A 27,671-nucleotide genomic window follows, 5' to 3' on the forward strand; every position below is an offset into this window, starting at 1 on the left:
TCCCTCCTGCCCAGAGGCTTTCCCTATGTGCAGTCTCTACCACACCACACTCAGATTTCAGGAAATACCTCAGTACACTCCTGAAACAGATACCAGAGCCAGATGGAAATTCAATAGCCCACTTCCAAGAAAAAAATCTTCCAAAGCTGCAAAATGCTCAGAACAAGTTTCCCAACTTCCAGCTCCAAACACAAATGGCTACTGCCAGAGCCACCTGAGCAGAAAGCAAGTGTGTCAGGAAATGAAAATAACACAGAGTACAGGCAGTTCTAGCTGCAAATCCCCTCTGCCACCAGACAGGCACTGCTGACCCAGCCCAGATTTCAGCTGGGCTCAAGCAGAATCAACTGATCCACAACTACTCTGAGCAGGTATCAGACCTCTCCTCTTCCATGGCCACATGCCTGGGGTTCAGCAGGTTTGGAAAATTCCTGCCTTTGTGTTCCTGAGCAGCTGAGCAGCTCTGACATTCACCCCAGAGAGCTGTTCCAGCTTTCAGGAAGCTGAGCAGGCCACACATTTCAGGGAAATCACTGTGCAGGCCAGCCAAGCCAGCACTTTGCAGAGCCAACACTGCCCTGGCCAGGGCTGTTCCCCTCTCACACACCAGCCTGGGAGCCAGGCTCAGCAAGAACCAGGCAGAAGATTTTCCTGCAGCTGAGCTCAGGGCTGGAAAAGGTATTGTTTCCTCACCTGAACACACAGGGATGGGATTAAGAGATCTTGGAGGTAATGGAAGTGATACCAATCAGCATTTTTGGTGTATCAATGTGCCCTGGGAAGGGTTCAACCTGTCTGAAAAGCACAAGCATTCCTTAGAGGAGTCAGCACACCTTCTGTAGAGTGCTCAGGTCTGGGCAGGATGTCAGCAGGCATCAGCCAGCTCTCCAAAGCACAAAAACCCCAGCACACAGGTTAGAAAGTGCACAGGAGACATGTCATGTGAGAAACAAGCTTTCCCTCAGCTCAAATGTACAATAATTCAGGGCTTCAGATTTTGAGCCTGCTTCTAGGGTACAACAGATGAGACACATCTCCCAAAACTACAGATTTGGAGAACTTCCTCTGACATTTTTTTTAATCAGTAAAATCTTAACTTACTGTTAAGGCAAGATGTTTTTAACTTAGTCAGCTGCAGGGCTAAAAACAGCCCAATCCTCAGCCTGTGCCAAGGCTTACACTGAAAATCAGCATCAGCCCTAGAGTTAAACAAGACCTGGCTTGGAGGGGTTTACACAGCACAAACTTCATCTTACAAAGGTCCTGCAGTCGTGCTGTGGGTGACTGACAGGAGGAGGGACAAAGCCCAGTTTAAAGCCAAAGGGAACCCAGTGAGATCCTCCTTGTGCAGCCCCACAGGGCCAAGTCCCACAGTCTGGGCAGTGCTGGGAAAAGGCTGTGCACAATTTGCTCCTCACCCAGCCTGGTGCCAGCTGACAGGGACTGGAACAGCAGCCTCATTTAAATCAGCCTGCACTGGAGCCAGCCTTGGCCTCCTGGGACCAGTTTGTCTGAAGCATGATTTCAGATACTGGGAATTGGGAATAATTTTCTTTGCATCAGGTTTTGATCAGATTACTCCCTCCTTGGGGGTGAGAAGCAGTGAAGGTGAGCTGAGACAGCAGCCCCAGGACTGCACTGTTTGCCAGCCAACAGCCCCTGGTGTTTGTGCAGCCAGGGACAGAGGGAGGGATGATACAGCAGTCCTGGAGCAGAGAACACTGGGTTTTAAAGCACACTGAAGAATGAGAAGCAGATAAGAGGACAACTGCCAAGTAAGATTAAATTTTTCTTTGGCAGGACTCCAGCATCTGGAGTTGCAGCTCTTGAAGGTACAGGAACAGTTAAACTAAGTGATCTGACAGACTAGAAAGGATCAACAGACAGAGAGAGAAAGCCTGTGCTCCAAATTAACTCCTGCTGGGGAAGGCTCAGCTCCACAGGGCTTGGCAAACAAGGGGGTAACCACTGAAGGCACTGGAGAGCTTCACCAGAATGACTCCAGTCCCCTCCTTTCCACACAGAGACAGGTAAAGATGAAAATCCATGCAGGGATTTTCAGTGCCTGTATCTGGGTGACCTGCTTATCCTGCAGCTGGGCAAACATTAGGAGGCAGACAGCATCACTGTGACTGGGACTCTTATCACAGCCAGCTTTGCTACAAGTAATCAACTCCCAGAAATAAGATTTCCACCTGAGTGTACAATGGCTCAGATGCAATCCTGAGCTCTGTTTGCCTTCAGTGCCTGCTGACAGAGCCTGGTTCCCTTTGGCACAGCACAGAATAACCCCATCCATTATGTTGGCATGTATCAACGTGGAGGGGGGGAGAAATAAAACTGCTCAAATTGCTAGCATCAGCTTCTGCTTTTAGAATTAGTATGTCACTTTGTACTTTGGCTCATTCCACTTCTTTTTAAAGCATACCTTTATCAGCCCCATAACATTTCACCTCTAATTTACATAGACAAGAAAGTTCCAGCTGAGCAGTCAGCAGTTACTGTGGTTTCCTTACGCCAGCTGATAGCAAATAATGAAAATACTGGTGGGGAAATGAGAGATCTTCTGGAATGAGGTCTTTTCTTCCTCTTAAGCAAGCCCCTTCTGTAAAGAAGAACCTGCTGCCTAGACAATGCTGCACACAGGAACCACATTGCTAAAGCTGTGTGTTTCCCAGCTTTGTTCTGGGGCAGGCACTGTGTGGCACATCTGCCCTGTCCCAGGAACTCTCACCCTCAAGGCCTTTGTGTGGACAGACAGGAGCCAGCCCTTGGCCCTTGCAGCAGAAAAGTGCAGACAGGGGTCAGCATGTCAGCTCCCAGAGCCAGGAAGCTCAGTCAGACACCCTTAAGAATAATGTCCCTCAGGCCCAGCATCCACACCACCACCTCTAAAGGCAAAGGGCAAACTGTTTATTTCTAATGAACAACAGCCAAGGCAGCTGCCAGCCCTAGCAAGATGTGAGACCTGGGGTTTCTTTGGAGACTTTGGTATCAGTAATCTGGTGAAGCCTACAAGCCATCCATCCAAAAAAACAAACCCATGAGGGCTTCTGTGTCACCTCAGCCAGTCTCCAGTGAGTCTCCAGCTTGCTGCTCCTTCACATGGAGAAAAACCATTTGCTTTGAGGCCTGTCACACCCTGAGGCAGCTGGGGTGACTCTGAGGAGGTGCAAGCTTTTATCCATCCCCTCTGGGAGAAAGGGCCAAGGATCACTGGGATCAGCTGCAGGGTCCCTGTGCCCTATGGGGGTGGCCACATGGCAGTCATATGGCCACACCACTGTCTTAACACAAACCACAAGCTGATTTCTGCAGCCCAGACATCCTTGTGGTTGGCTAACCCTGCACAGACAGTCCAGAGGGGAACACACTTGTTCTCCTTGTTCAGAGCTGCTCTGGACTGCAGCTTCCTCCAACAAGCCTTTAGATTTGTCCCCCTATCCAGGGGCACATTGAAAAGGTGGTGACATCCCTTTCTCAGCTATTTGTTGCAGAGTCACTGCTCACTCAACAGCAAGAACTTTCTCTTTCTTACCCTTAGCAGCACTCAGGTTAAGCTGCTTCCCTGTTACATCTCAGATGCAGCTTTAATACAGAGAGTGAGGCATGTGAGGATTTTTGACTTCTCCAAGGGCCAGGTGGACAGCCTATGTCCATTGCTACTCCTGACAGGCTACAAATTAAGATGAAACAACACCATCACCATAAAATGCTACTTTACCATCAGATTCTGAGAGCTCAACAGTAATTATTTCCATCTGTGGGATCCACTCAAGACCAAAATATGATACATAATTACTTCCACACATTAGCATTAGCACATTGGCTCTGCCCTACGCTTTGCAGTCTGCCCACACAGTAAAATAATGGAAAGCACAGAATTTAAAGTATAGCAAATTTCCCAATTTTCACTGTGGACACACATTTGCTCAGAAATACTAATGTACTGCCTTGAGTAGCTTAATTCATTAGATTAAGTAAAGTCACATAGGAGAGCAAAACATCTGCTCTGAAAGGAAAAAATCCACACAGAAGCTCTTCCTAGATAATTGTTTGGAAACACCACAGGAACTGACAAGGCACAGGAAACCACACTGGACCAGCTAGGCTGACTGCAATGCTTTGATTAAATTTAGATGTCAATTTTTTATATTAGGAGTTCAGCCACAGATATCAACAGATACATGGCACTGGTGTAACAGATTTATAAAAAATTCGCTTTTTTAGAGACAGCCACTCTAAACTAGACACTCCTGGGGATCTTAAACAAAGCCCCTTTGAAAGCTCTTTTACAGTGTCAGGGCACAAAGATCAGGTTCCAAACTGGCCAGAAAGGAGCAAGGGGTGGGGGGGGGAAAGGTGTTTAACAGAAGGAGAATGAAGAAAAAGAAAGCTTTTGCAGATAAATGCAAAGTTATAGCCCTGACTTCACTTGGCAGACATTAATAAATGTGTTTAAAATAAACATGTGCCATCCAGAGGGACCTGGACAGGCTGGAGAGGTGGGGGCATGTGAACCCCATGAAGTTCAGCTGGGCCAAGCAGAAGCTCCTGTACCTGGGTAGGGGCAATCCCCAGCACAAACACAGGCTGGGTGGAGCAGGGATGGAAAGCAGCCTGGGGAGGACTTGGAGACAGGGTTAGATGGATCTTGGGAAGGAATTCTACCCTGTGAGGGTGGGGAGGCCCTGGCACAGGGTGCCCCAGTGAAGCTGTGGCTGCCCCATCTCTGGAATTGTTCAAGGCCAGGCTGGATGGTGCTTGGAGCAAACTGGGATAGTGGAAGGTGTCCCTGCCCATGGACAGGCTGATCTTTAGGTTCCTTCCAACTCAAACCATTCTGTAATTCTATCACTTTTTCACATCTACTTCTGCAAAAGCAGAGCAAATCAGAGGCTCCCAAGGAGGGTTCAGAGACCACCTGTAGCTGCAGGAAGGCAGCTCATGGACAAGACTTACCAGAAGGTTTTTGATTTATGAGTTAGAGTGCTGCTTCTGCAGAGCTGAAGTTGTGTTAGCTTAGGCTTAACAAAATCAAACCTCCTGCAGAACAAGCCTGGGCTCTCAGTGAAGGACACTCAAACACTTCACTGCCTGTCCCCTCCAACTTCTTTGTGCTTGTCCACAGGCTCATAGGCAGAGTAGAAGACAATCAGTGCTATCAGTTCCCTGATCCAGTTTGATACAAGATCCTTCAAGCTTCCAAGGCAGCAGAACTGTCTCAAAGCCACAGCCCCTGTGTCCCCTCAGCCCCTGCCAGCACATCCCTTTGTGTGGCTATAGCAAAAAAGCAACATTGGCACCAACCAAAGATGTTCAACATGGTGGACAAGGAGTTGTCCCCTGCCCAGTACTAAGGAACATCTCTTAGCCACCCCAAACTCCAGGGAAAACCCTGATTACACTTTGAGTCCATGTGGTGGAAGTGGTGGGAAGCATCACCATGCTGCTGCCTCCTCCTCAAAGGCAGGGCTCTTGCTCTGTTACAGAGGAAGTTGAACTCATGATTTGCCCTCAATTCAGTTTCTTATTCACTCACACTAATTGTTTACTGCTTAAATTTGGGCCCTCCTGATAGATCCACATCACACTGTTCAAACCACTGAACAGTCCCACCTCTCTCAGGTGGGATTAAAGGATGAAAGGACCAGAGCTTCTCCTCCTTTCTGTGAGGAGAAGCTCTGGTCCTTTAATCATCTTCTCTGCCTCTGCTCTGGAAACCTGAGCCTGCAGCAAGCCCCAGGAGAGCAGTGGGTGCCAGGGCACACCAATGTGCCACATTGTGGGGACATGGTACACAGATGGACCGTCAGCTGCCACAGGGAAGGTGCACCACCCTCCCTTCCTTCCCCAGGAATCAGGGTTTTTCCATAGAATGGTAATAACTTCAGAAAAAACCAAAATGCCCAGGAATGAGTAGATCACTTGGACAGATACTGATGGGCTCCAGAAAACTGAGGCCCATTAATTCAGTAGGAATTGTACATTTGAATATTATTAGCTTTAACTGTGCAGCCTTTGGCTGAAACTTATCAACCAAGAGACAGGTGGAATGAGAGCTGTGGCAAATCTAAAGCCTGTGCAACAACCTCAGCATAAGGATTCCCTTGAGGAGTCAGCAGTAAGGATGCTCAGCAGCATTCTCCAACAACCAGAGAGAGAACTGTGAGAGACACTACAGCAAAATAAAAGCATGAAAACAAGCTGCAAACAAAATGGGCACTTCCCACAAGTCTCCACCCCCTCCAAGGCCATTAGGGCCAGGTGCTGGTGAACACTTCACTTCAAGGTCAGCGTGTCCCTGAGGTGGTGCTGGAGCTGTCAGCCATACCTGTGTTTTTCGGCCCATCTGCGTACACTGGTCCTGGCGGTGGTGGAGGTGCATTCTGCCATCCATACTGGGGATATCCTTGGTAGCCTGGCTGGCCTGGCTGGTAGGGCCCAGGGGGATAGCCAGGGTAGGGGCCAGGGGGGGCCCCTGGCTGCTGGGCATAGGGTGGGTACGGGGCAGTCGGGCCCGGGCCGGGGTACGGTGGAGGATTATCGTAGCTCATGTGGGATGCACAGTCTGGCCTGCAAAAGAGGGAAACAAACAGGACAACTGGTTTGCTTTTGTCTGCTCATCCATGACCATATGAGTTCCTTTTCACACTGCTCTCCAAGGCTCTATGTTGTGTGAGAAACAGACTTCAAAATACCTAGTCAAGCAGCAGATTTATTTTTAACCCTATCACAGGGGCAGGGAGGGAGTTGAAGTGATTTCTCTAGGTGACATAAGTTTAGCTGAGCAGGAGTAACATGCTGCTTTCCAGCCATGCATCAGCTATTCACCCTAAGACCTAAGTCTTGCAGCAGCAAAACAAAACCCTCTGCTTCCACTCACAAGTAAAACACTTTTAAGAGAGACACTCAGAAGTGATTATTTCCTGTTTCTGTAAATATTGGAAAGGAAAACAATAGAAAAATGCAGCCTCTTCCAGGCATATTTGATAGCTTTGACAGGAGAAGGAGTGAATACAAATGTCCATTACACTTCTGATAATTGTTGAGGCCTCCAGACCACTCTGGAGCAAGGCTGTATGTGATTAATTTCCTGATGCCACTGTACCCCAGCAGGTTGTGTAGTCTTCCAGCCATACACAACCAAATCATTAAGCAGCCACAAGAAATTAGGGCCTTGGGCACAGCCTCATTCAAAAAGCAACATTAAAGACACCTCAGAGAGTTGATGCTCATAAAACCCATGTCATGTATTACTCATGGCACAGCCATCAGAAGACAAGACTGTCACAATACTGCAATTTTAATGAACCTCTAAGTAGCATGACTAAGCAAACCATCGCTTACATTAGGCTCCTGAAGCTTCTCCCTGTCTGAGAAACAGAAGTGTATGTTAATATCCCACAAATTCAGGAACCTTCCTGGCTGAAGCAGCTGAACCCTGCTATTTCCTTCCCCTATTACAGGGTGCAGACAGATCACCAGTTCCCCTTTGCTACACACCTCCTCCCACACGCCACAGGGAGAAATACCAGCAGCACAATCTGCCTCGGCCAGGCTCGCTGCTGCTGCAGGCTGCAGAGGGAGAGGCTGGCCAGCAGGATGCCCTGTGGATGGCACTGGGATGGGCACGAAGCCGGGCTGGGCTCACTGCTCAGCACCGTGTTCCCACTCTCGGGGATGGGCAGCAGGAGCCACGGGCACATCCAGAGAGCTTGGGCTGAGGCAGCCCAAAGGATTCCAGCTGAACTCAAATTCAGTCAGCAAATAACAAACTCAGCCATCCCACTGCTCCCCTACCAAGGGGATTCGTGCTGGAACTGCTGGGGGCCACCCTTGTCCATCAGGACTGGGTACTCACTCCCTCTGGTAGCCAAGCAGGGAGCCTGCCTGGCCTCTGTGCAAGCACCCAGCATGGGAACATGCCAGAATCCCTCTGCAGCCGGTGGAACCACCCAGGCACCAAAGCAGCTCTGCAGAAAGGGCTGGGTGGGGATCAGGCGTACCCGGTACAGCTCAGAAGCCTCTGCACCAGCTCGGCAGGGCGAGCGGAGCCCAGCGCCATGGGCTCGGCTGCCGCAGCCCCTGCAGCAGAGCGAGCTGCGTGTGTGTTTACAGCCGCTGTGTGTTTATTTACAGCCCGCTGTGTGTTTACAGCCGCTGTGTGTTTATTCACAGCCCGCTGTGCGCTTGTTTCCAGCCCCTGTTTGATGGCCCCGGAGCGCCGGCTGCCCCTCCCCGAGCCCGGATCCCAAGGCTCTCGCTTGTTTTTCCACGCTGCTCCTGCCCGAAGGTCGCCAGCAACGATGGTGCCAAGTGGCACCGAGCACTCAGCCCGGCACCGAGCACCCAGCCCGGCACCGAGCACCCAGCCCGGCACCGAGCACCCAGCCCGGCACCGAGCACCCAGCCCGGCTGATGCACGCAGTGCCTGCGGTCCAGGGGCGGCTCCAAGGGGACACCGAGGAGCCCTTGAGGCTCACAGGCTGCGGCTGTCACTCACCTGAATTCATCCCAGAGCTCCTCTTGGTGTGCCAGGCACAGTCACGGGATCACAAACATGCTGAGTTGGACAAGGACCATCCAGCTCAATGCCTGGTTCTGCACAGGACACCCCAACAATCCCCCCCCTGTGCCTGGGAGCATTGTCCAAGAGCTCCTGGAGCCCTGGCAGCCTGGGACCTGTGACCATTCCCTGTTCAGTGCCCCCCTGTACCCTCTGGGGGAAGAACCTTTTCCTGAAATCCAGCCTAACCCTGCCCTGACACAGCTCCAGCCGTTCCCTGGTCCTGTCACTGGTCACTGGAGTCTGTCCCTCCTCTTCCCTTCACAAAGAATTTGTCCCAGCTAACTGCTAAGGCAGTGCTATACCCTGCAGATGATGTCTTTTAATGGCTTTTTCAAGAGTTTTAACTGCTTAACCAAATGCCAGGGATTACACGAATTTTATTTATAGTTGTTTTTTTTCTCCCACTGCTAGGCCAGCCTGACCACTTAACTGCTCACTTTAAAACTGACAAGCCCAACATACACTTAAGGCTCTTTAACCACTGCACTGCAATGCAATGCAACACCCCCACCAAGTCTCCAGCAAGGAAATTCTTCCTTCAGGGAGGCAGGGAAAGGCAGGCAGCAAGCCCTACAACTCACTTCAATGCAATCAATTAGAGAACTGGGACATACCAGGCCACTAATGCTCATCTAACCCAGAAAATTGTCCCAAAATAACATCCAAAAGCAAGTTTCCAGGGAAGAACAAGGCCAGAGTGAGTGAGTGAGTGTGTGTGTGTATACCCACAGACCACTGCATGTGGCAGAGGAACCATTTGGTGCCCAGACATGGCCCAGCCAGCCCTGTGAAGGCCCTGGTTTGCTGAGCCTCCCTGCTCCAATGTACAGCTGCTGTGCCTGCTCCTGGCACCAGGGGATCCAGGGCACTGCTGCCTGCCTTGTGGAAAACTGCCCCATCAGGTCACCCTCCTGCATTTAGGGATGCACCAAACCAGGGAGCTGGCATGTGGGAATGCCCTGGTCCAGATCAAAGAGCCCCAGCCCATTTTCTGCTCCTTGGGCAGGGGAAAACCTCTCCATCCATGTCCTCCTTCTCTGTTCAAGGGTGTAAGTTCACACCCTAGGTACAAATACATGTGTTTTTATATACCCACACACACAAGGCATTCAAAGGCAGCAAACAACAGACCATGTTTTGTTCATAAACCTCAAGAACTCCCTGGGCTTAGCTTGCTTTGATGAGCACTGTCCAGCTCCAGCACTTGGATTACTTCAGTTTTTCAAAGTCAGCCCACCCTTTTCAGGGAAGGTCAGTCCTCCCCTTCTGTCCCTTCATATGCATAAATTCATTTATCTACATTCAATATCACTGGTATTTTAGTGCTGAAGCAAGGTTTAACAGATGCTGTGATTCTTCAGCTGGCTGTGAACTCAAATTCAGTCAGCAAATAACAAACTCAGCCATCCCACTGCTCCCCTACCAAGGGGATTCGTGCTGGGACTGCTGAGGGCCACCCTTGCCCATCAGGACTGGCCACTCACTCCAGGCAGGGAGCCTGCCTGGCCTCTGTGCAAGCACCCAGCATGGGAACATGCCAGAATCCCTTTGGAGCCAGTGCAACCACCCAGGCACCAAAGCAGCTCTGAGAAAGGGCTGAGATGGGGATCAGGTGTAGCTGGTACAGCTCAGAAACCTCTGAAAGAGTGCGGTAAGAAAAGAGCCTGGTTAAAACCAACAGACATGGGGATGAACAAAAAAACCTGCACATCAGCAGCTCTGCAGAAATGTCTGTGAAATGGTCAGAAGGAGTTAAAAATCCAGTGGCTTGAGCAAACAGGGAAATGGCAGCATAGGAAACAAGAAAGAACTGCTCATGTTCTTTGTTTACCAGCTCTGTGTTAGCCATGTCAAAACAGTCTTTGAAGAGAAGGCAGGTTTGGAGTGGAGGCAGTAACTGAGATTCCATCTGCTGATATGGGAGAGGTACTGAGGGGGAAACTGGCCAGAACCTACTGACAGCTGTACAGATGCCTGGGCAGAGACAGCAGAACAACAGAACAGAGGAAAAGATGGAGATTCAGAAGAGCATATTCCACAACTGAGGGTAAAGTAACATAACTGAGATTAGGCAAGAGATAAAGAGAGTGTCCAGCATGGACACCTTCAGCAGCCACTGGGGATGAGTGAGGAAACTCATCAAGGCATTCAGCAAACCCAGGTGGTAGCTGTGGAACCAAAGTTCTCGGAAAGAATCTTTCCTTGTCCTCCAGTTTCAGTGCAAGATTGCTACACACACACAAATCCCTGCTTGCCCTTTTGAGCTGTGTGACAACACTGAGATTTCCTTCAGTCTCATGACCTCATACATGGCTTTACATACTTCCCAGCACTATTTACTCACATGGGTATGTGTTTGCATGGCAGGGCTTTGAATCATGAAGCAGATACTTTTCAGAGACATACCTGAGCTCTTAGTCAAACCAAGCTTTGCTGTGGGTTCTTACCCCAACCAGTAATTCTGTGTGAGCTGCAACCATGACCAACCCCTGTGAGGTTGCATCAGAACTTGTATCTGTTTCCTGGTCAGCACGTCTCAGAGGCAAAGCTCAGAAGAAAGAAGCCAACATCAGTAAAGCCCTTTGCTTTCCATGCACTGCAGGAGGTCCAGCAGGAAGAGCCACTACAGAGCTCAATGGTCCCTGCACAGCCTCACAAAGAGATTTCCTTGCAAACAAAGAGACTCCCTTGACTGTCACTAAGCATTTGCCCTGTCTGTTGCTGCTTAACAACACAGAAATCGCTAATCCATCTGAAGAGAAAGGCAAACCACGTGCCTATTCCTCCTCCCCACAGCATCAGTACTTTTGCTAAGGGGCAAGTTCATTGGTACATCATTGTTTCCTTAAGTTATGTTCAAACTCCTTTGTTCCCCACTGTGAAGTAAACATTATTTCCCCTACCCCAACAGCAGGGTTTCATTTTCAAACAAGCTGCTTACCATACCCCAGCCAGAAGGCTGCAAAAGGTCTGCAAAGCAGAATTCAGTAAAATGTGGTGTTGTACAGAAAATGCACATGACCCCAGATGTGCATGTACACACAGAGGTACCAACAGGCAAGAACCACCATCCTATGGGAGAATATCAGTCCCTCTACAGCTGTAACCTGCCTCTGGCTAAGGCTTAGCAAAAGGTGCAAGTACAGAACTATAATGCTTTGCAATCACTACACACTGATATATACTTAGCTTGTCTATTTTGGCAACCAATCCTTAGAGAAACAAATTTCACCATTAGGCTTTGAAAAAACTTCTGATTGTTTCACACTTAGTGCCTTGTACAAGGCCAGCAAACCAAGGCAGCTGCTACAGAACTACTCAGTCATTGCTTCAGATCCTCCTCTTCCAGCACACTCATGAATTCATTATCTTGTTCTTTTTTCAGACATCTCTCCTGAGCTGAAGACTGTCTGCTTCAACAGAGCCTGCAACACTCCCTGATTATTCTTTCCAGCCATCACTGTGCCTTTTAGTGTCACCATTTATCCAGGAGCAAGCAGGCACACTCTCTCTGCACAGTGCCACAGCTGTCTCCTGCTTCCCACCCCTTTCCCAGCCCACTCCCAGGGCAGCTCCTGCCATCCATCAAGCTAAAAGCAGAGCTCAAGTTGCACTGAACGTCACTGCAGCTGCAAGATCCCTCCCTCCAAGTGGGAATAGCTCCTCAGAGCCTGGCACTGCCCACGTGCAGCTCACCCCACTGCTCACCCAGGGGACAGCACAGCCTCTTCCTGAAAACAGCCTCAGCTTCAGCCTGGGAAGTCTCACCATCCACAAGTTGCCACCTCTAAAACTAGGAAAAAAGGAACAGGAAGCCTAATTTAGATGGCTGATGGATATGTCACTCCATAAGTGCAGCCCTATGGCACAGCCTGGGGGCCTGGACAGGAGGACTTTTGGTCAGAGGGTAACATGATGCATGAAACAACCAGGAATGAAGAGAAGAAGGGAAAGCATGTTGGAGGAACACTTTTCTGTTAGCACAAGGGGTGCCCAAACAAAGAGCCTGCCAAGATGACCCAGTTTTTTCACCTTTTTCCCTCCTCTGAAAGGCCACGTACAAGGCTGGTGCTCCCAAATATCTCTTGAGGTCAGACTAATTATAGCCACCATAATTATTGCCCAAATGACGGGAGAGCAGTAGGAATCTGCTTCTACCTGTTGGCATCTTGTTACCTTGGCAAAACTGAGGAGAGCATGCATAAAACCATCTGTATTTTTATACAGTAGGTGTTCACAGCTACTAATCCACCTGCAAAGAAATACCAGTCCCTATGGACAGCTGCCTGCAAGTCAGATCCTTCAAATGCAATCTCCAGTGCAGGCAAATCCATGAAATAAAGAACTGTGCATAGGGGGGAGAGGGCAATCCAACCAGGGTGCTGAAAGAGGGTGAAATGCCTTCTCTTGCATAGGGAACAGTGCAACAAACAGCCCAGTGAAAACAAATGGGGGATTAGTAAATTAAACAAACAAACCAACCAAAGAAAATTAGCAGTCTGGAACACAGAACAAAACACCCCACAAGGACCCAAAAGTAATTAGCAGATTTCTGGAATTGAAAGGTGAGAAGTTGCTTGTTTTTAGGACAGCACAACAAGCACTGAACCTCGTGCTGCTGTGGTCAGGAGAAATCAGGTTTTGGGTCTGGCAGGTATTGATTCAGCTGGTCTTGGCAGAGATGAAGGTGGAGGGCAGGGTGAGAGGCCAGACCCTGAGAAGGACAACTGGGGCACCCTGATGTAACCCACCCCTTCCAATGCCTGCAGCACTAGGAAGCAGTTTTCCAATACAGAGCTCTAATGGAAAGTACATTTAACATCAACAATCCAGCTCCTGGCAACCAGCCTAGCATTTAAATTACATTTCATATGAACAGTATCCAAATGAAAAAGAGCACAAGTGGCTTTTAAATGGCACTGGCTCCGTGTTTCCCTCTTACCAGCTTATTTGTCAGCTCCATTTACTGATTGTATGAAAGGTATGTTAAGGATAAATTGTAAGAGATTCCATTATTGCTCAGATTGTTTCCAGGAAAAGCTTCCTCCCTGGTTTGCCCTCCCACTTCACCAGGTAGCTCCATCAGCCATAATAGATGAGGAGGAACAAGAGCTGCCCCCACCTTTTCTGACAAAAGCTGTTTGAAATTAAAGTAATTTCCAAAATGCAGGTCTAGGCAAAAGCAAAAAGCCCAGCTTTGTTCTGTAAAAGGAAAAGCTAAAACCCACTCTTCTGTTCAAGCCCATTTCCTTAAGAGGTGTCCTGGACTGCAGGACACTCACAGTCCTTGGGAAGAGGGGCATTTGCTCATGTTTAGCTGAGTGCCTGTCAGGCACCTCCTGCACAAAACAACTGCTGCTGCTCATGTGGCTGAAGCCATCAGACCTGGCAGCTCTGTGCAGTGAGCAGTGCTTTGGATGAACAAGCATTTAACCTTCCTGAGCCAGGTATTCCCTCCTCCTGGTGTCCTCCAAGTCCTCCAGAGATCTGAAATCTGCCTATGTGTGAAAATGGAAAGTGCAGATGATGTTTGAGGCTGATGCTGGTGTCTACAAACCATCCCAGCTCCCCAGTCCCATTGTCTGCCCAGCCTTCTTGGCAAAACCATCATGGACATGCACAATTCCAGGTGATTTTGGGTTCAGAAACCAGGCTTTGATCAGTGCTAAAGGGCTGTCATGCTGACAGTTTTTGCCTCAGAGGCAACATGCCTTGTGGAGTTCCACAGTCACAGATCTCCAGAGAGCTTTACCAATGCACCCTCACACCCACACAGCATTGCATGCCAGTATTTTTCTTCTTCAGACAAATTTCAATGTCTCATCAATTGTTACCAACACACAAACCTCTACAAAAACACTACCCATCACTGACTGCCTGCCCACTGTCTACCTACATGTTCTGCATGGCAGAAGGAAAGTATGAAGCTGACATAATTCCTACAACAAAGCATTAGTGGAAAAAACCCCAAATCCAATGCCCTGCTACTGTTACTACATGAACTGCAACTTTATGGGGGAAATTGTGCAGTTTTTCAGACATCTGATGAAAGGTTTTAGAAAACCTTTAGATGAAATATACTTTAACACCAGGAACTAACAATTACAAAGATGGAAAGCATCACTTCACAGCCATGGTACTTGTTGCTGACACACCAGGTGAGACTCTGCCGAGGTACAGCAGTGCCTGGGGCAAAACACACCAAAAAGCAAAGTGCTTTACTGAAATAATTTCAGAGAGAAGTATCAACATCTTGATTTCAGGTTTTGAATGCTTTGGCATGCACTGCTCTTGTTCAAGTCCTTGTATAATGTGTTGCCTTAGATAATTCCAGAAATACATGACTATAATTTACTGTTAAAGTGGTGTACTGACTGTTTTAAGGTGCAATGAATACCAAAACAACAAAAAACTCAATGAAAACTTCTGATTGTCAGGTAAAACTAGACCTGCAAATAACAGTTAAAGCAAGCAGCTTTGTATGTCTAACTGAGAACATGAAACAAGCAATTTGACTGGCAAGAAAATTAGTAAGCACAGATAATACATTTGTATGTTATTCAGATAATACATTTGTATGTTATTCAGATAATACATTTGTATGTTATTCAGATTTGTATGTTATTTAGATAATACATTTGTGTGTTATTCAGTTCTGACAGCATTCCAGCCATGGAACACCAGCAGTCTTTCAGGAAAACTTCCCCAGCTCTGAAACACTGGTGGATTAAGTGGGAGATACCACCCAGAGCAGGATGATTTTCCAGCACCTCAAGCAGAAGCACACACAGCTCCCAAGGCACAGCTATGTTGCTGTGTGCAGACAGAAATATAAGCATTTTCTACAGCTGAGATCTCATTACTCAGAAGGAGATTTCCATGATAGGCTGGAAAATGGAATGAAATTGAGATTTCTCCACCCCCCCCTCCGTGTTTTCTCACTTTTTCTGCTTTTCCATATCTTTCATGTGGCTCTAACAGGATGTTTTACTTTGCCTGTAGGGCATATGCAAAAATCCTCTTTAATGTCTGCTTGTCACGGGCCACTCCCAGATTCTCCCAGTGGTCACCAAACCAAGAAAGGCTTTGCCTTACCCTGTCAGGGGCTGAAAAACTGCCCTCAATAGCTGGTAAGACCAAATAATACCTCAAGAATACTTGATAATCCTAGCGTGGAAATCTCTCTCTCTGATATTTAAGTGACAGAAACAGCAGCTTTTGTGCAGCATAAGGAATACAACAGGAGGTCCATTCCCCAAAGCTCCTGCAATCCCAGCCAGCTGTGGGCAGGCACTGGAGCACAGCACTGCTCCCTCCCAGGACAGGGTGCTGATGGCAATTCCACACAAGGGGATCACAGAATCACAGAATTTCTAGCTTGGAAGAGACCTTTAAGATCATCGAGTCCACCCCATGTTCTAACACCTCAGCTAGATCATGGCACCAAGTGCCACATCCAGTCTTTTTTTAAACACATCGAGGGATGGTGACTCCACCACCTCCCTGGGTAGATGATTCCAGTATTTGACCACTCTTTATGTGGAAAACTTCCTCCTTAATTCTAGCCTGTATCTCCCTTGGCGCAGCTTGAGACTGTGTCCTCTTGTTCTGTCTGTTGTTGCCCGGAGAAAGACACCAACCCCCAGCTCACCACAGCCACCCTTCAGGAAGCTGAAGAGAGTGATAAGGTCACCTCTGAGTCTCCTTTTCTCCAGGCTGAACAACCCCAGCTGGGAAGGGCTCCCAGGACACAGCAGTGAGGGCAGCCCAGCACTGGCCTGTCCCTCAGCAGGGCTGTGAGGCCAGAACTTCAGCAGGAGCCCTGGGGAAGGCAGGCTCTCCCACGCTGGGCTGGGCAGGCTCTCAGGCTGCCTGTGGGAAGGCAGGCAGGGTGCCAGGCCTGGCAATACCGACAGCCTGCCTGAATGACTCGGGTCCTTCCTATCTTCCCCTATTCCCAGAAATGACGGTGCTATTTTCTACTCATTGAGCCACTGGCTTTGAGGTCAGCAGGAGGAAGTTGAGAAAGGCAGGATACACAGCCCAGAGAGTAGAAAATGTCAATACTGACAGCAGAGAATGAGTGAACCTGCCCATTCAAGGCTCCAGTGCCCACGAGAAGTTTTCAGGGAGCCCTGACAAGCTTCCAGCCTTGCCACAGAGAGATCACAAATGCGACAGGAGAAATGCTGACCTGTTTCTTGAACATCCAGAGTTACACAAACTTGTTCTGCCCTCATAGAAAAAAAATAAATCAGGTAACATATTAATCTGATCCTGCACAGAAGTACCTAAGAACAGGCAGCTCCTCTGTTTAGGGCACACAAAGCCCTCCAGGTACTTCTCCATCGTCCCAGTGCAATGCTACGAGCAGGAACATCTCTGCTTACACTCACTGAACACCTCTGGCTTTCTGAGCAGAAAACTACTGCCAATTTTAAATGCAGCATGGCCCTGGGGGACACAGGGCAGCAGAACAGCAGAGCTCTCTGCTCTGACTGACACCAGGGCATGGCCTTGCAGGGTCTGCTCAGACACACAGAGCCCCCACCCATGTCACAGTCACTCCTTTACAGGACAGGCTCCTCTTCGACCTCTGCTGCAAGGACACCCACCAGCCTCTGCAGATTATCAGTTACAGCTCTCACACCCTTCGGGGAATGACAAATCAGTATCTAACAAAGATGGCCTTTAGAGCATGTGAATAAGGAGAAGAGGGTAGCAGACTTTGTGCTGCAGAAGTTCCTGTGCTTGGTAAAACCACTATTCTGCGCAGTAGGAGATTATTATCTAACATGCACATTAATCCCTGACTGTCCCCAAAAAGCACTGAAATGCGATCAGAAAAATTTACAAAGTCTCAGTGTTTTCAGCCTCCTCCTCAGTCTACCTGATATAGCAATGTTATTATTATCATCATCAAAAATTTCTAGGAAGAGTCACTTATTATTTAAGCAACTGATGAGAAATACCCCACTGCTAGCACAGCAGCACTTCCCACACCTTGTATCCTATCCCTGTATTTACACAGCACAAGGAGAAGGCAGCTGCTCAGCGCAGTCATTATAACTCACCCACACTCACCACCTTACTCAGACTTACCCTATTTACAACCAGGTTGTTCACACACGTCTCGTAGTACAGGCATCAAAAGCAAAAAGTGTCTCTTTTTTTCCTTTCAGATAAAGCTAAACACGGAGCTGGGATGAGTGGCACTAGCCTGGACAGAGAGGGGCTGCCCACATCCATGCGGCAGAGACAGGACACAAGTCCTCTCCGTCCCTCATTCTCCTATTTCACCGTGACATTTCATTATCCAAATGAGGTGTCCTCAGCTATAGCAACAGAAAACATAAATCCAGGACAACCATAACGGCTTTAAAGACACGATGCAGCACTCTTATTTTCACTCCGAGCGCTGCCATGCCTCTCGCTGTACACTAAATAAGCCCGAGCATCAGTTCCACCCGTGCCCACCCGCCCTGGGTGCCCGCCCTGGGTCACGCACGGCCTCAGCCGGGCAGCGCCGCGTTCCCCGCGGACAGGGCAGCGCTGGGGGCCCCGGCCCCGCTCCCCGGGCCGGCCTGGACCTGTCCGGGGCAGCTCTCGGACAAAACCCGCACGGCCGGCGCTGCCAGGCAGGGCGGCACCCCCGGGCTGGGGGAGCTCACCGGGCCCCTCCTGCCGCGACCCCTCCGCAGCGCTGTCCGCAGGGCGGGCACGCACCGCGGGCGGCGAGGGACGGGACTGCTCCGGCCCTTCGCCTCCGGGTGCCTTCCTCCCTATGCTCCTCATCCTCCTCCTCCTCCTTCTCCTCGTCCTCATCAGTCCTGCGTGGCCCCGCTCCCCCCACCCGCCGCAGCTCCCACCCGCACGGAGCCGAGCCGAGCCGAGCCGAGCCGAGCCGAGCCGAGCCGAGCCGAGCCGAGCCCAGCCCAGCCCAGCCCAGCCCGGGCCCCCCGGCCCCTCACGGAGCCCCGGTACCTGCGCCCTGCGCGTCTCGCGCCGCCGCCCGCACCTGCTGCGCACCCCGCGGCACGGTGACGTCACGGGAGATAGGCCACGCCCCCTCCGAACGGGGCGGACACGTCACGGGCTGAGCCCCGCCCTAAGGGGCGTGCCCACAGTGGGGGCGTGGCCAGAGGGAGCGGCCAGGGCGGCCCCGGGCCCTGTCCAGCTGCTGCCCCTGTCCCTGTCCCTGTCCCAGCTATTGTCCCTGTCCGTGTCCTAGTTACTGCTCTTGTCTCTGTCCCTGTCCCTACCCCGTCCCTGTCCCAACTATTGCCCCTGTCCCTGTCGTTGTCCCTCCCCTTCCCTAGCTACTCCTCTCGTTCCTGTCCCAGCTATTGCCCCTGTCCCTGTCGTTGTCCCTCCCCTTGCCTAGCTACTCCTCTCGTTCCTGTCCCAGCTATTGTCTCCTGTCCCTATCGTTGTCCGTGTTCCAGTTACTGCCCTTGTCTCGGTCCCTGCACCTCTCCCTGCCCCATCCCTGCCACAGTTATGGCCCTTGTCTCTGTCTGTGACCCGTCCCTGTTCTTGTCCCAGTTACTGCCACTGTCCCTATCCCAGCCCCATCCCTGTCACAGCCACTGTTCCTGTCCCCGTTCCTGCTCCTGTCCCTGCCTCAGCCGCTGCCAATGTCCCTGTTGCTCCGCATGTCCCTGTCCCTGTTGCTCTGCATGTCCCTGTCCATGCCCCTGTCCCTGTTGCCCCGGCCAGGCAGCGGAGTCTCACCAGGGACCCCCGGGCACGGCAGGGCTGGGTAGGTCCTGCAGCCCCCCAAACCTCGCCCTCGCTCCCATCCCTGCAGGGCCAGATGGGACACCTGGCTGGGACCGGGACACCTGGCTGGGACCGGGACACCTGGCTGGAGACCCAGACACCTGGCTGGAGACCGGGACACCTGGCTGCTGGAGACCGGGACCTTTGCACGGGCGCTGCCACCTGCTGCTGATAACAGGACACGTGCGCAGGAGAGGGTCCAGGCACAGAGCCTGGGAAAGCAATTCCGGGCTTGCCCAGATAAAATAGGTCAAGGACACAGGTTGGAGCGTTCAGTCACCGTCCCTGCCCCTGGCACATGACGGTGACTCACTGGGGTGGCCAGCGGCGAGGGGACAGCAGCAGCCACCTGTGGAGGGATGCTGTGCCCAGGGGGTGTGAGCTGGGCTTGGGGACCCTGGTGGGAATGTGGCTGGGGACCGTGGTGGTCTCCAGGGAGTGGAGCAGCATGATCCTGCTCCTGTGTGTGCTCACACCAGCTTCTTTTTCCCAACCATCGATTAGTAGATCTAATCAGGCCAGCTTAATGCTGGGTCACTAATGAGGCTCAACCAGGAAGAAATTATTTAAATTAGTTACATGACGTGCTATATTCTTGGGTGAGAGAAAAACAGGATACACAGCTACCCCAAGAACTCAGCCAGCACCTGAAGGGTATCCCAAAGGAAACCTGCTGGCTGACAGGAGGTGTGGGAGATATTCAAGAGCCCTTCCAGGGCACCAAGAAGAGGCTGCACTTCCCTGGATGCAGGCAATGAGGCACCATCATTCCCCAGCCTTGTCTGCCCCAGCTGTGCTGCCCTCCTCACACAGAATCACAGAATCATTTAAGTTGGAAAAGCTCTCTGAGATCATTGAATTCAATAATTCCTCCAGCACTGTCAAGGCCACCACAAAACTGTGTCCCGAAGTGCCACATCCACATGTCTGTTAAACCCTCCAAGGATGGTGACCCCACCACTGCTGTGGGCAGCCTGTTCCAATGCCTGAACACCCTTCTGGTGAAGAAATTTTCCCCAATATCCAGCCTAAACCTCCCCTGGTGGAATCTGACACCATCCCCTCTAACCCTGTCACTTGTTGCCTGGGAGAAGAGGCCAACTCCCTCCTTGTTCCAATTTCCTGTCAGGGAGCTGTAGAGTGGCAGAAGGAGCCCCCTGAGCTTCATTTTCCCCAGGCTGAGCCCCCTGAGCTCCCTCAGCTGCTCCTCATCAGACCTGTGCTTCAGACCCTTCCCCAGCTCCATTCCCTTCTCTGGACGTGCTGCAGCACCCTGATGTCTGCAGAACCCCCCAGGAGGCAGTTTGCTGCACAGAGTGGGGAAAGACCCCAACCAACCAACCAGCCGACCACCAACCAACCAACCACCAACCAACCAACCACCAACCAACCAGCCAACCAACCACCAACCAACCAACCAACCAGCCAACCAACCAGCCAACCAACCACCAACCAACCAACCAACCAACCACCAACCAGCCAACTGACCACCAACCACCAACCAACCAGCCAACCAACCAACCAACCACCAACCAACCAACCGACCACCAACCAACCAACCAGCCAACCGACAACCAACCACCAACCAACCAACCGACCACCAACCAACCAGCCAACCAGCCAACCACCAACCAACCAACCAACCAGCCAACCAACCAACCACCCCACCAACCAACCAACCAACCACCAACCAACCAACCAGCCAACCAACCAACCAACCAACCACCAACCAACCAGCCAACCACTAACCAACCAACCAACCACCAACCAACCAACCAACCAACCAGCCAACCAACCAACCAACCACCAACCAACCAACCAACCAACCAGCCAGCCAACCAGCCAACCAACCAACCAACCACCAACCAACCAACCAACCAGCCAGCCAACCAGCCAACCAACCAGCCAACCACCAACCAACCAGCCAGCCAACCAGCCAACCAGCCAACCAACCAACCAACCAACCAGTCAGCCAACCAGCCAACCAACCAACCAACCCAGCAGCCAGCCAACCAGCCAACCAACCAACCAACCAGCCAACCAACCAGCCAACCACCAACCAACCAGCCAGCCAACCAACCAACCAGCCAACCAGCCAACCAACCAATCAACCACCAACCAACAACCAACCAGCCAACCAACCAAAGAAACCCTCTGGATCATTTTGTGCCACACCAGTGGGTCCCTGTGGCTCACATGCAGGGTGTGAGGAAGGGGAGGGCTGGCATGAGGGGCCAGGGGAAGGCACTGCACACGTGGGCATGAGCTGGGGCTCTGCTCCACTGCCCTGGAGCTGCAGACAATTCCATCCCACCCCATTTCCTCGCCCTACAGTGTCATTTCCATACACCTTTGGGAATGAAGCTGCCCAGCCAGGAGCTCAGAGCAGCAGCAATGCACATGGTTCTGCTGAGCAGTGCTGCACTTGTCCTGGTCCCTGCCTCCAGTGCCAGTGGCCACTCACTGTTGTCCTGTTAAACATTAACTGGGAAAACAGCTTGGAAAACATTGCTTGGCTTCATTAAAATCTTCAAAGGACACTTGATACTTACATATCCTTATGAGCAGTTTGCACATACTTTGAATACTAATGCAGGTCAGGTTCATGGCTCTTATGATCCCTCCAGCAGAAATTATACACTAATTTCTAGGTGCAGCTGTTTTTACCCTGGGAACAAGGCTGGTAGGGAATGCCACACAACAAATTGGGATTTAGCTCCTACAAGGAGAAGACAAGCCAGCTCTCCCCTGGAAAAGGAGAGGCAGGATGCTGAGCAAGGCTATGTGGAAGGCACATTCACCCAGTTTCCATCAGGGGTGTTAGCACATCCCCAGGAGCCACCTGAGGGTGTGGGAGAGCCCTGGAGGTGTTTCACATGTTGGGCTGGTGGGTTCTCATGGGCTCCCAGGGAGGCTTCCCTGTGTGTGTGGTGTGGCTGCAGCTGAGGGCAGGGAACCCCTGAGACACAGGAATGGAGTGGTTTGAAAATGGTGCCTGAGATTTTGGAGGACAGGCCAGGTTTTGTACCATCTGCATTTCTACCAGTGTTTTTTTCCCTTTCTTTCTCCTGTTCCCTGACATGATCCACTGTTATTAGCAGATGTGGGAAGGGAGGTGTGAATCCTGTTTACTGGGAATCCTGTGCTGCCTGGAAACTCTGGTTTAGCAACATTTATCTCCCCCCAGCCCTCCCTGTGCCTGGCAAACTCAGAGGCTCCATAATCAAAGCTTTTGTCTTTGCTGTTTACTTTCTTTCTTTCCGATTGCCTGAACAGCAGCAGCCAGAGGGAAGGAGCTGACCTTGCCAAGGACGAGGGCAGGAGCTGGACCTGGACAGCACAACAGGCTGTGGAGAGCAGGTGAACAGGAACAGCAAAGTGCAAGGCCACTGTGGTGGCTGCTTGCCCCCATTCCTGCTGGTTTCACACCTCTTTCCACACAGTAATTTGGTAAAGCCCGTTGCAAAAGCCTTGTGAAACACCCCTCTGTCTTTGCAAGGGCTCTGTGAGACTGCAGGCTGCAGGCAGGGCTTTATTGGTGGTTGGTTTTGGTGGAGGTGTCTGCAGGGCAGAAGGGATCAGGGAGGAGATGTCCCTGTCCTTGTTTCTGTGACAGTGCCACGTGAAGAGATCCATGCCCAGACTCCCACCAGCCTGTGCCTTCCTTCCCACCACATGCCAGTGCCTCCACAAAAACACGTTTAGGACCTTGTGAGCAGATCCAGGATCAGTGTAACAGCTCAAAAGGAAAATGCTGCCTGGGAGATAAAAATCCCTGGATCTGCACTCTCTGTCCTGAAATCCCAAGCCCTGCCTGGGACAAAGGTCTTTCTTACCCATCATCTTCACTATTGGGAAGTTTTCCTGACTTGCTTGATCAAAATTCATGGTTTGAAAGCTCAGATCCACAGTGATCTGTGGCACAGATCTGTTGAACAGATTCAATGTCCCTTCCACATCTGTCCAAGCTCATCTGGGTGAACCTAAGCCCTGCACTCTGAAAACTGGCTCTGTGAGAGAGGAGTGGTGGTTGTTCTTCCCTCCTTACTCAGGATGGGTTCTGCTGTGCCTCCCAGTGATTTACAAAGCCCTCCAAGTGCCCCTGGTCCCAGCAGTCCTGCCTGCAGGTGAAATGGAGGGTTACTGGCAGCACCTCCCTCCCTGCCCTCCCCTCTTCACAGGGCTGGGAAGCTCCATGTGCTGGGGCAGTGACAAAGCTGTCACACAGCTCATGTGTCCCAGCCCGTGCAGGATGGAACTGAAGCTGCTCTGCTCTTCTGCTCAAAGGTCCCAGGGCTTTGGTGCTGGGTCCTTCTGAAGGATTTGGTTTCTGCTCTTCCTTGCACTCAGTGTCCTTTGATCTTTGCCTGCTTCGTGCTTATCCCTCACTCCCACTCAGTAAAGTGAGATTTATGCTGGTAGATAAGATAGGAAGGCTGTTATATTTGGGTGTGGGAAAACAAAACATTGTCAAGAGCCAGGCTGACCATGAATGGAAAGAGAACAGATCACCTGGCAAGGTCCAAGGCTCAAGGACCCCCTTACAGAGGAGCCTGTGCAAGGGAAGCCAGAGCCATTGCTCTCCTCCTGCTACACCAGGCTGAGAGAGGCTTGGGATGTCTCTCAAATCCACAGATGCTCCCTGCACTCCAGTGTGGCTGCTAGAACTGGGATGTGCTCCATTGAATTTACAGCTGTAGGTGCTGTTCAGCTGGCTCCTGGGCTTGCCATGGGGGTCACTTCCCTGACTGCATGTTAGAGCCTGGTGCTCGTTAGTGGCTGCTTTTTGCTCTCACTGCTGCTGCAGTGCTTATCAGCTTGCTGTATCATGCCTGGGAACACTTTGATAACAGCCAGGATGGGCCTGGGCTGGCAGGTGGCCAGGGCAGTGCTGCTGTGTCTGTGCTGAGAACTCAGGTCTGAGCCTGAGCTGAAGGGACTGGGAGGTGTGAATGAGCCCAGCACGGTCACAGATCCACCTGCAGGCCTGGGGAGCCCTGCCCTGGCAGGGGGTGCCTGAAGGAGAATGGCCCCTGTGGGGTCTGAGCTGGAGCAGGTTTGCTGCAGGACCTCTGGGGAGATCCAGGCTGGAGCAGCTGGCGAGGAGCTGCAGCCCCTGGGGAGGAGCCAAACTGCAGAAATTGGGGGAGAGCTGTGTGCTGTGGGTCAGGCAGCAGCAACCCTGCATGGGCTGCTGTGCCCTGCTGCCCTGGAGGACTGGGATGTGACCACACTGATGGGGACTCTGGCAGGAGCCCCTTGGGGAAGCCAGGCTGGAGTTCAGTGCAGTGTTCCATCAGGAAACCTGGCCCAAAAGGACCAGGGATGGAAATTGCAATGGATCTGTAAATTGCTGTAAGCCATGATTAGAGTTGTGTGTTTCAGGAATTTCTAAAACAGGCACCATTGAACCCAGAGCAGGAGGAGCCTCCCAGGAAGCAGAGGCAAGGCAGCAGTGACCTGACCTGAGCTGCCTTTGGTGCCCAATAACTCCCCCAGCAGAATTCTGCTGTCCTGAGTGCCCACCAGAACAGATGGAGCTCAAACCATGGACTAAATGAATTAACAGGCATTTTGCTGATGCTTTATAAACATTTTCCAGAGTGGTCCACAGACTAAGGGAATGATATCTGTGTGTTAGATCAAAGAAAGGGAGGGGGGTAGTGGTGGCTATTGAAGTTGTCCTGAATAGTGTGGGACCAGGAATGCTGTAAAGGGTATGGAATATGAGGTGGAATGTGCTGGGTTTGGCTGGAGTAGAGTTATTTTCTTCCCAGTGTGCTGTATTTTGTATTTGTGCTGAACACAGAGGTGATGATATGGAGATGTTTTTGTTATTGCTGAGCAGAGCTTGCACAGAGCCAAGGCCTTTTCTGCCTCTCAGGCTGCCAGGGGAGCTGGGGGTGTGGGGAGGAGACAGGGGCAGGACAGGAGATCCCAGCTGAGCACAGGGAAATTCCAAAGCATCAGATATTCCTGAGCACAGGGATATTCCACAGAATCACTGCTGGGGTGGCCTGGGTGGCACTGCAGAGTGGGGTGTGTGGGAGGATGGCCATGGCCATGGGGATGCTGTGGATGCTCCACAGGCAGGTCAGGGAGGGCAGGGGGTGCAGGATGAGGCCCCAGCAGAGCTTTTACCTGCATGATGGCTGGGAAGGGGGCATGATGAGACAGAGGGGATTATATCGTAGTGTTTGCAGCTTTCTGCTGCCAGCAGGCAAATTACCACCCTCACAGGGCTTACAGGAAAGATGGGACAAGAATATTTACAAGAGCATATAGTGACAGGCAAGGGGGAGTGGGTTCAGATTCAAAGAGATTTGGTTTAGATTAAATATTAGGAAAATATTCTTTGCTGTGAGGGTGGGCAGGCCCTGACAGAGATTGCCCAGAGCAGCTGTGGCTGCCCTTGGATCCCTGGCAGTGCCCAAGGCCAGGTTGGATGGGGCTGGAGCAGCCTGGGACAGTGGAAGGTGTCCCTGCCATGGCAGGGGTGGCACTGGGTGATCTTCAAGGTCCCCTTCCAACCCAACCCATTCTGTGATTCTGTGACCCTTCAGAGCAGACAGCTGCAGGTGTCCTGTGGTACCCAGGAGCCCTTGGCTCCCACAAAGCAGAGAGAAGGCAAAAACATTATTGCTTTCATAACAGTGCCTTGTGCTTCCTACAAAGCACTTTATCCCAAGGATGCCAAGTGTTTTGCAAGATCTTAAATAATTCAGTATTAGATCAGTGCCATGCAAGACAGAAATATCTCCCTCCCTCCTTAAATTCATCTGTCTGGGATGGCCCACATGGAAAGGAAAGGAAAGGAAAGGAAAGGAAAGGAAAGGAAAGGAAAGGAAAGGAAAGGAAAGGAAAGGAAAGGAAAGGAAAGGAAAGGAAAGGAAAGGAAAGGAAAGGAAAGGAAAGGAAAGGAACAATTACCCACAGCCCCAGTGCTCAACGTGTTCAGAGCAAATCCTGAGCTGGGGGTTCCCTGGGACACCCCCAGTTCTGCAGGGGGGACATGAGGCTGTTCAATGGCAGTTCTCTTCAGACCTTAATTTTGTTCAGGGTTTTGCTGGAATGACCCTGGGGTTTGGCCCTGGTCCTGGAAGAGCTGGGCATGGCCCACACCTGGAGAGCAGTGCTGCTCTGTCCCAGGCTCCAAGCTGCAGGACTGAGCTGCCTCGAGCCCTGTGGGTGATGTTGGAAGCTCCCTGTGACATGAGCCAAGGGATCTGGACTGAAGCAATCCCAAACCCCACAGGACACCCCCATGATCTGCCTGCAGCCCTTGTGCTGGCACTGCCCCAGGGCCAGCCCTGCCCCTTGGCACCTGCTGAGATCTGACCCTTGTGGAATTGCACCCTGGGCACTGGCAGGGCCCTTCCCCTGGACCTGTGAGTCCCATTCCTGTGCTGGAAATCCCATGGGACAGCATGTGGGCATCTCTCCTTGTAATCAAGGGCTGTGCCAGCCCCTTCCCAGCCAGCCCCCCCTGCTGCACACTGACCTCATCTCCAGATGCCTCAGCAGCAGTTTAGCAGCTCAAGGGCACAGGAAAAGCCCACCTCTGTCTTTGCAGGTGTTTAGGTTTGTTTCCAGCTCTGCTTTTCCCCCTCCCAGCAGCAGGACCCAGGTAATTTCAGCCTTGGCTGTGCTGGAGGGATTTGGCTCAGCAGCTTCTGTGCTTGAATTCTCCTTTTCTGTGGGAACAGCATCACTGTGGTGTCACACAGCTCTGGAAAAACCTCCTGCTGCTGAGACACAGGCACAGAAAAGTGGTGGAGAGAGGTGAAGGCTGAAATCACTCTGGGATGTATCCTAAGGAGCAGCTGAGCTTTGCATGAGTTTAAACTTGCCAAGAGGGAATTTGGATGTGCAATCCTGACAGCATCCCACAGCCACAGGAGCCCTGTGCCCGGCTGGGACAGGGCAGGGGACAGCCCAGCTCTGCAGCAATGCACTGGCACCCTCTAATGACACAGTTATGAATATTCAGGGACCTCTCCTGCAGCCCATCCTGCCGTGCTGGAGCTCCTGCAGCTCTGCTCACAGCTGTTCTGGAGCCTTTGGTGGGGCAGGGCTCCAAATCCACAGCTCAGCTCCCTTTTGGAGCTGAGTTTGGTGCAGGCACCAGGGAGGGTTTGTGGCTGTGCCTTGCTCTGCCAGGTGAGCTGCCAGTGAGCTCTCTGATCCCTTCCCTCACCCCAGCAGCAAAACCAGCTGGGTTTGCCCCTGCCCACTGCCACAGGAGGGCTGGTGAGCCTCTGGCCAGGGCCTGTGGCCCAGTTTTGGCCACACTGCCCAGGCTGGCTCAGGAAGTCCC

The 27,671-nt window shown here is 51.4% G+C and overlaps 1 protein-coding gene across 5 annotated transcripts in view; it reads right to left on the minus strand.

Moving 5' to 3' along the window:
* Positions 1–27,671, minus strand: part of CYSTM1 (cysteine rich transmembrane module containing 1) — a 67,621-nt gene that overhangs the window by 5,693 nt on the left and 34,257 nt on the right. Inside the window, exons 1-2 of one of the 5 annotated variants that reach the window (XM_071443060.1) lie at positions 18,591–18,707; positions 6,335–6,576 (exon numbers count right to left, since the gene is read on the minus strand). In XM_071443060.1, coding sequence (XP_071299161.1) covers positions 6,335–6,557 — 223 coding nt within the window. In that variant the 5' untranslated portion in view covers positions 6,558–6,576; positions 18,591–18,707. Of the gene's footprint in view, positions 1–6,334; positions 6,577–17,674; positions 17,793–18,556; positions 18,708–27,671 lie in introns of those variants that run through there. The other 4 variants (XM_071443057.1, XM_071443061.1, XM_071443062.1 and 1 more) reach the window with 4 other exon arrangements.

Source organism: Agelaius tricolor, unplaced genomic scaffold (assembly GCF_023055355.1).
Source record: "Agelaius tricolor isolate 1412-34295 unplaced genomic scaffold, bAgeTri1.0.p SCAF_18, whole genome shotgun sequence".
Lineage (NCBI taxonomy): Eukaryota > Metazoa > Chordata > Aves > Passeriformes > Icteridae > Agelaius > Agelaius tricolor.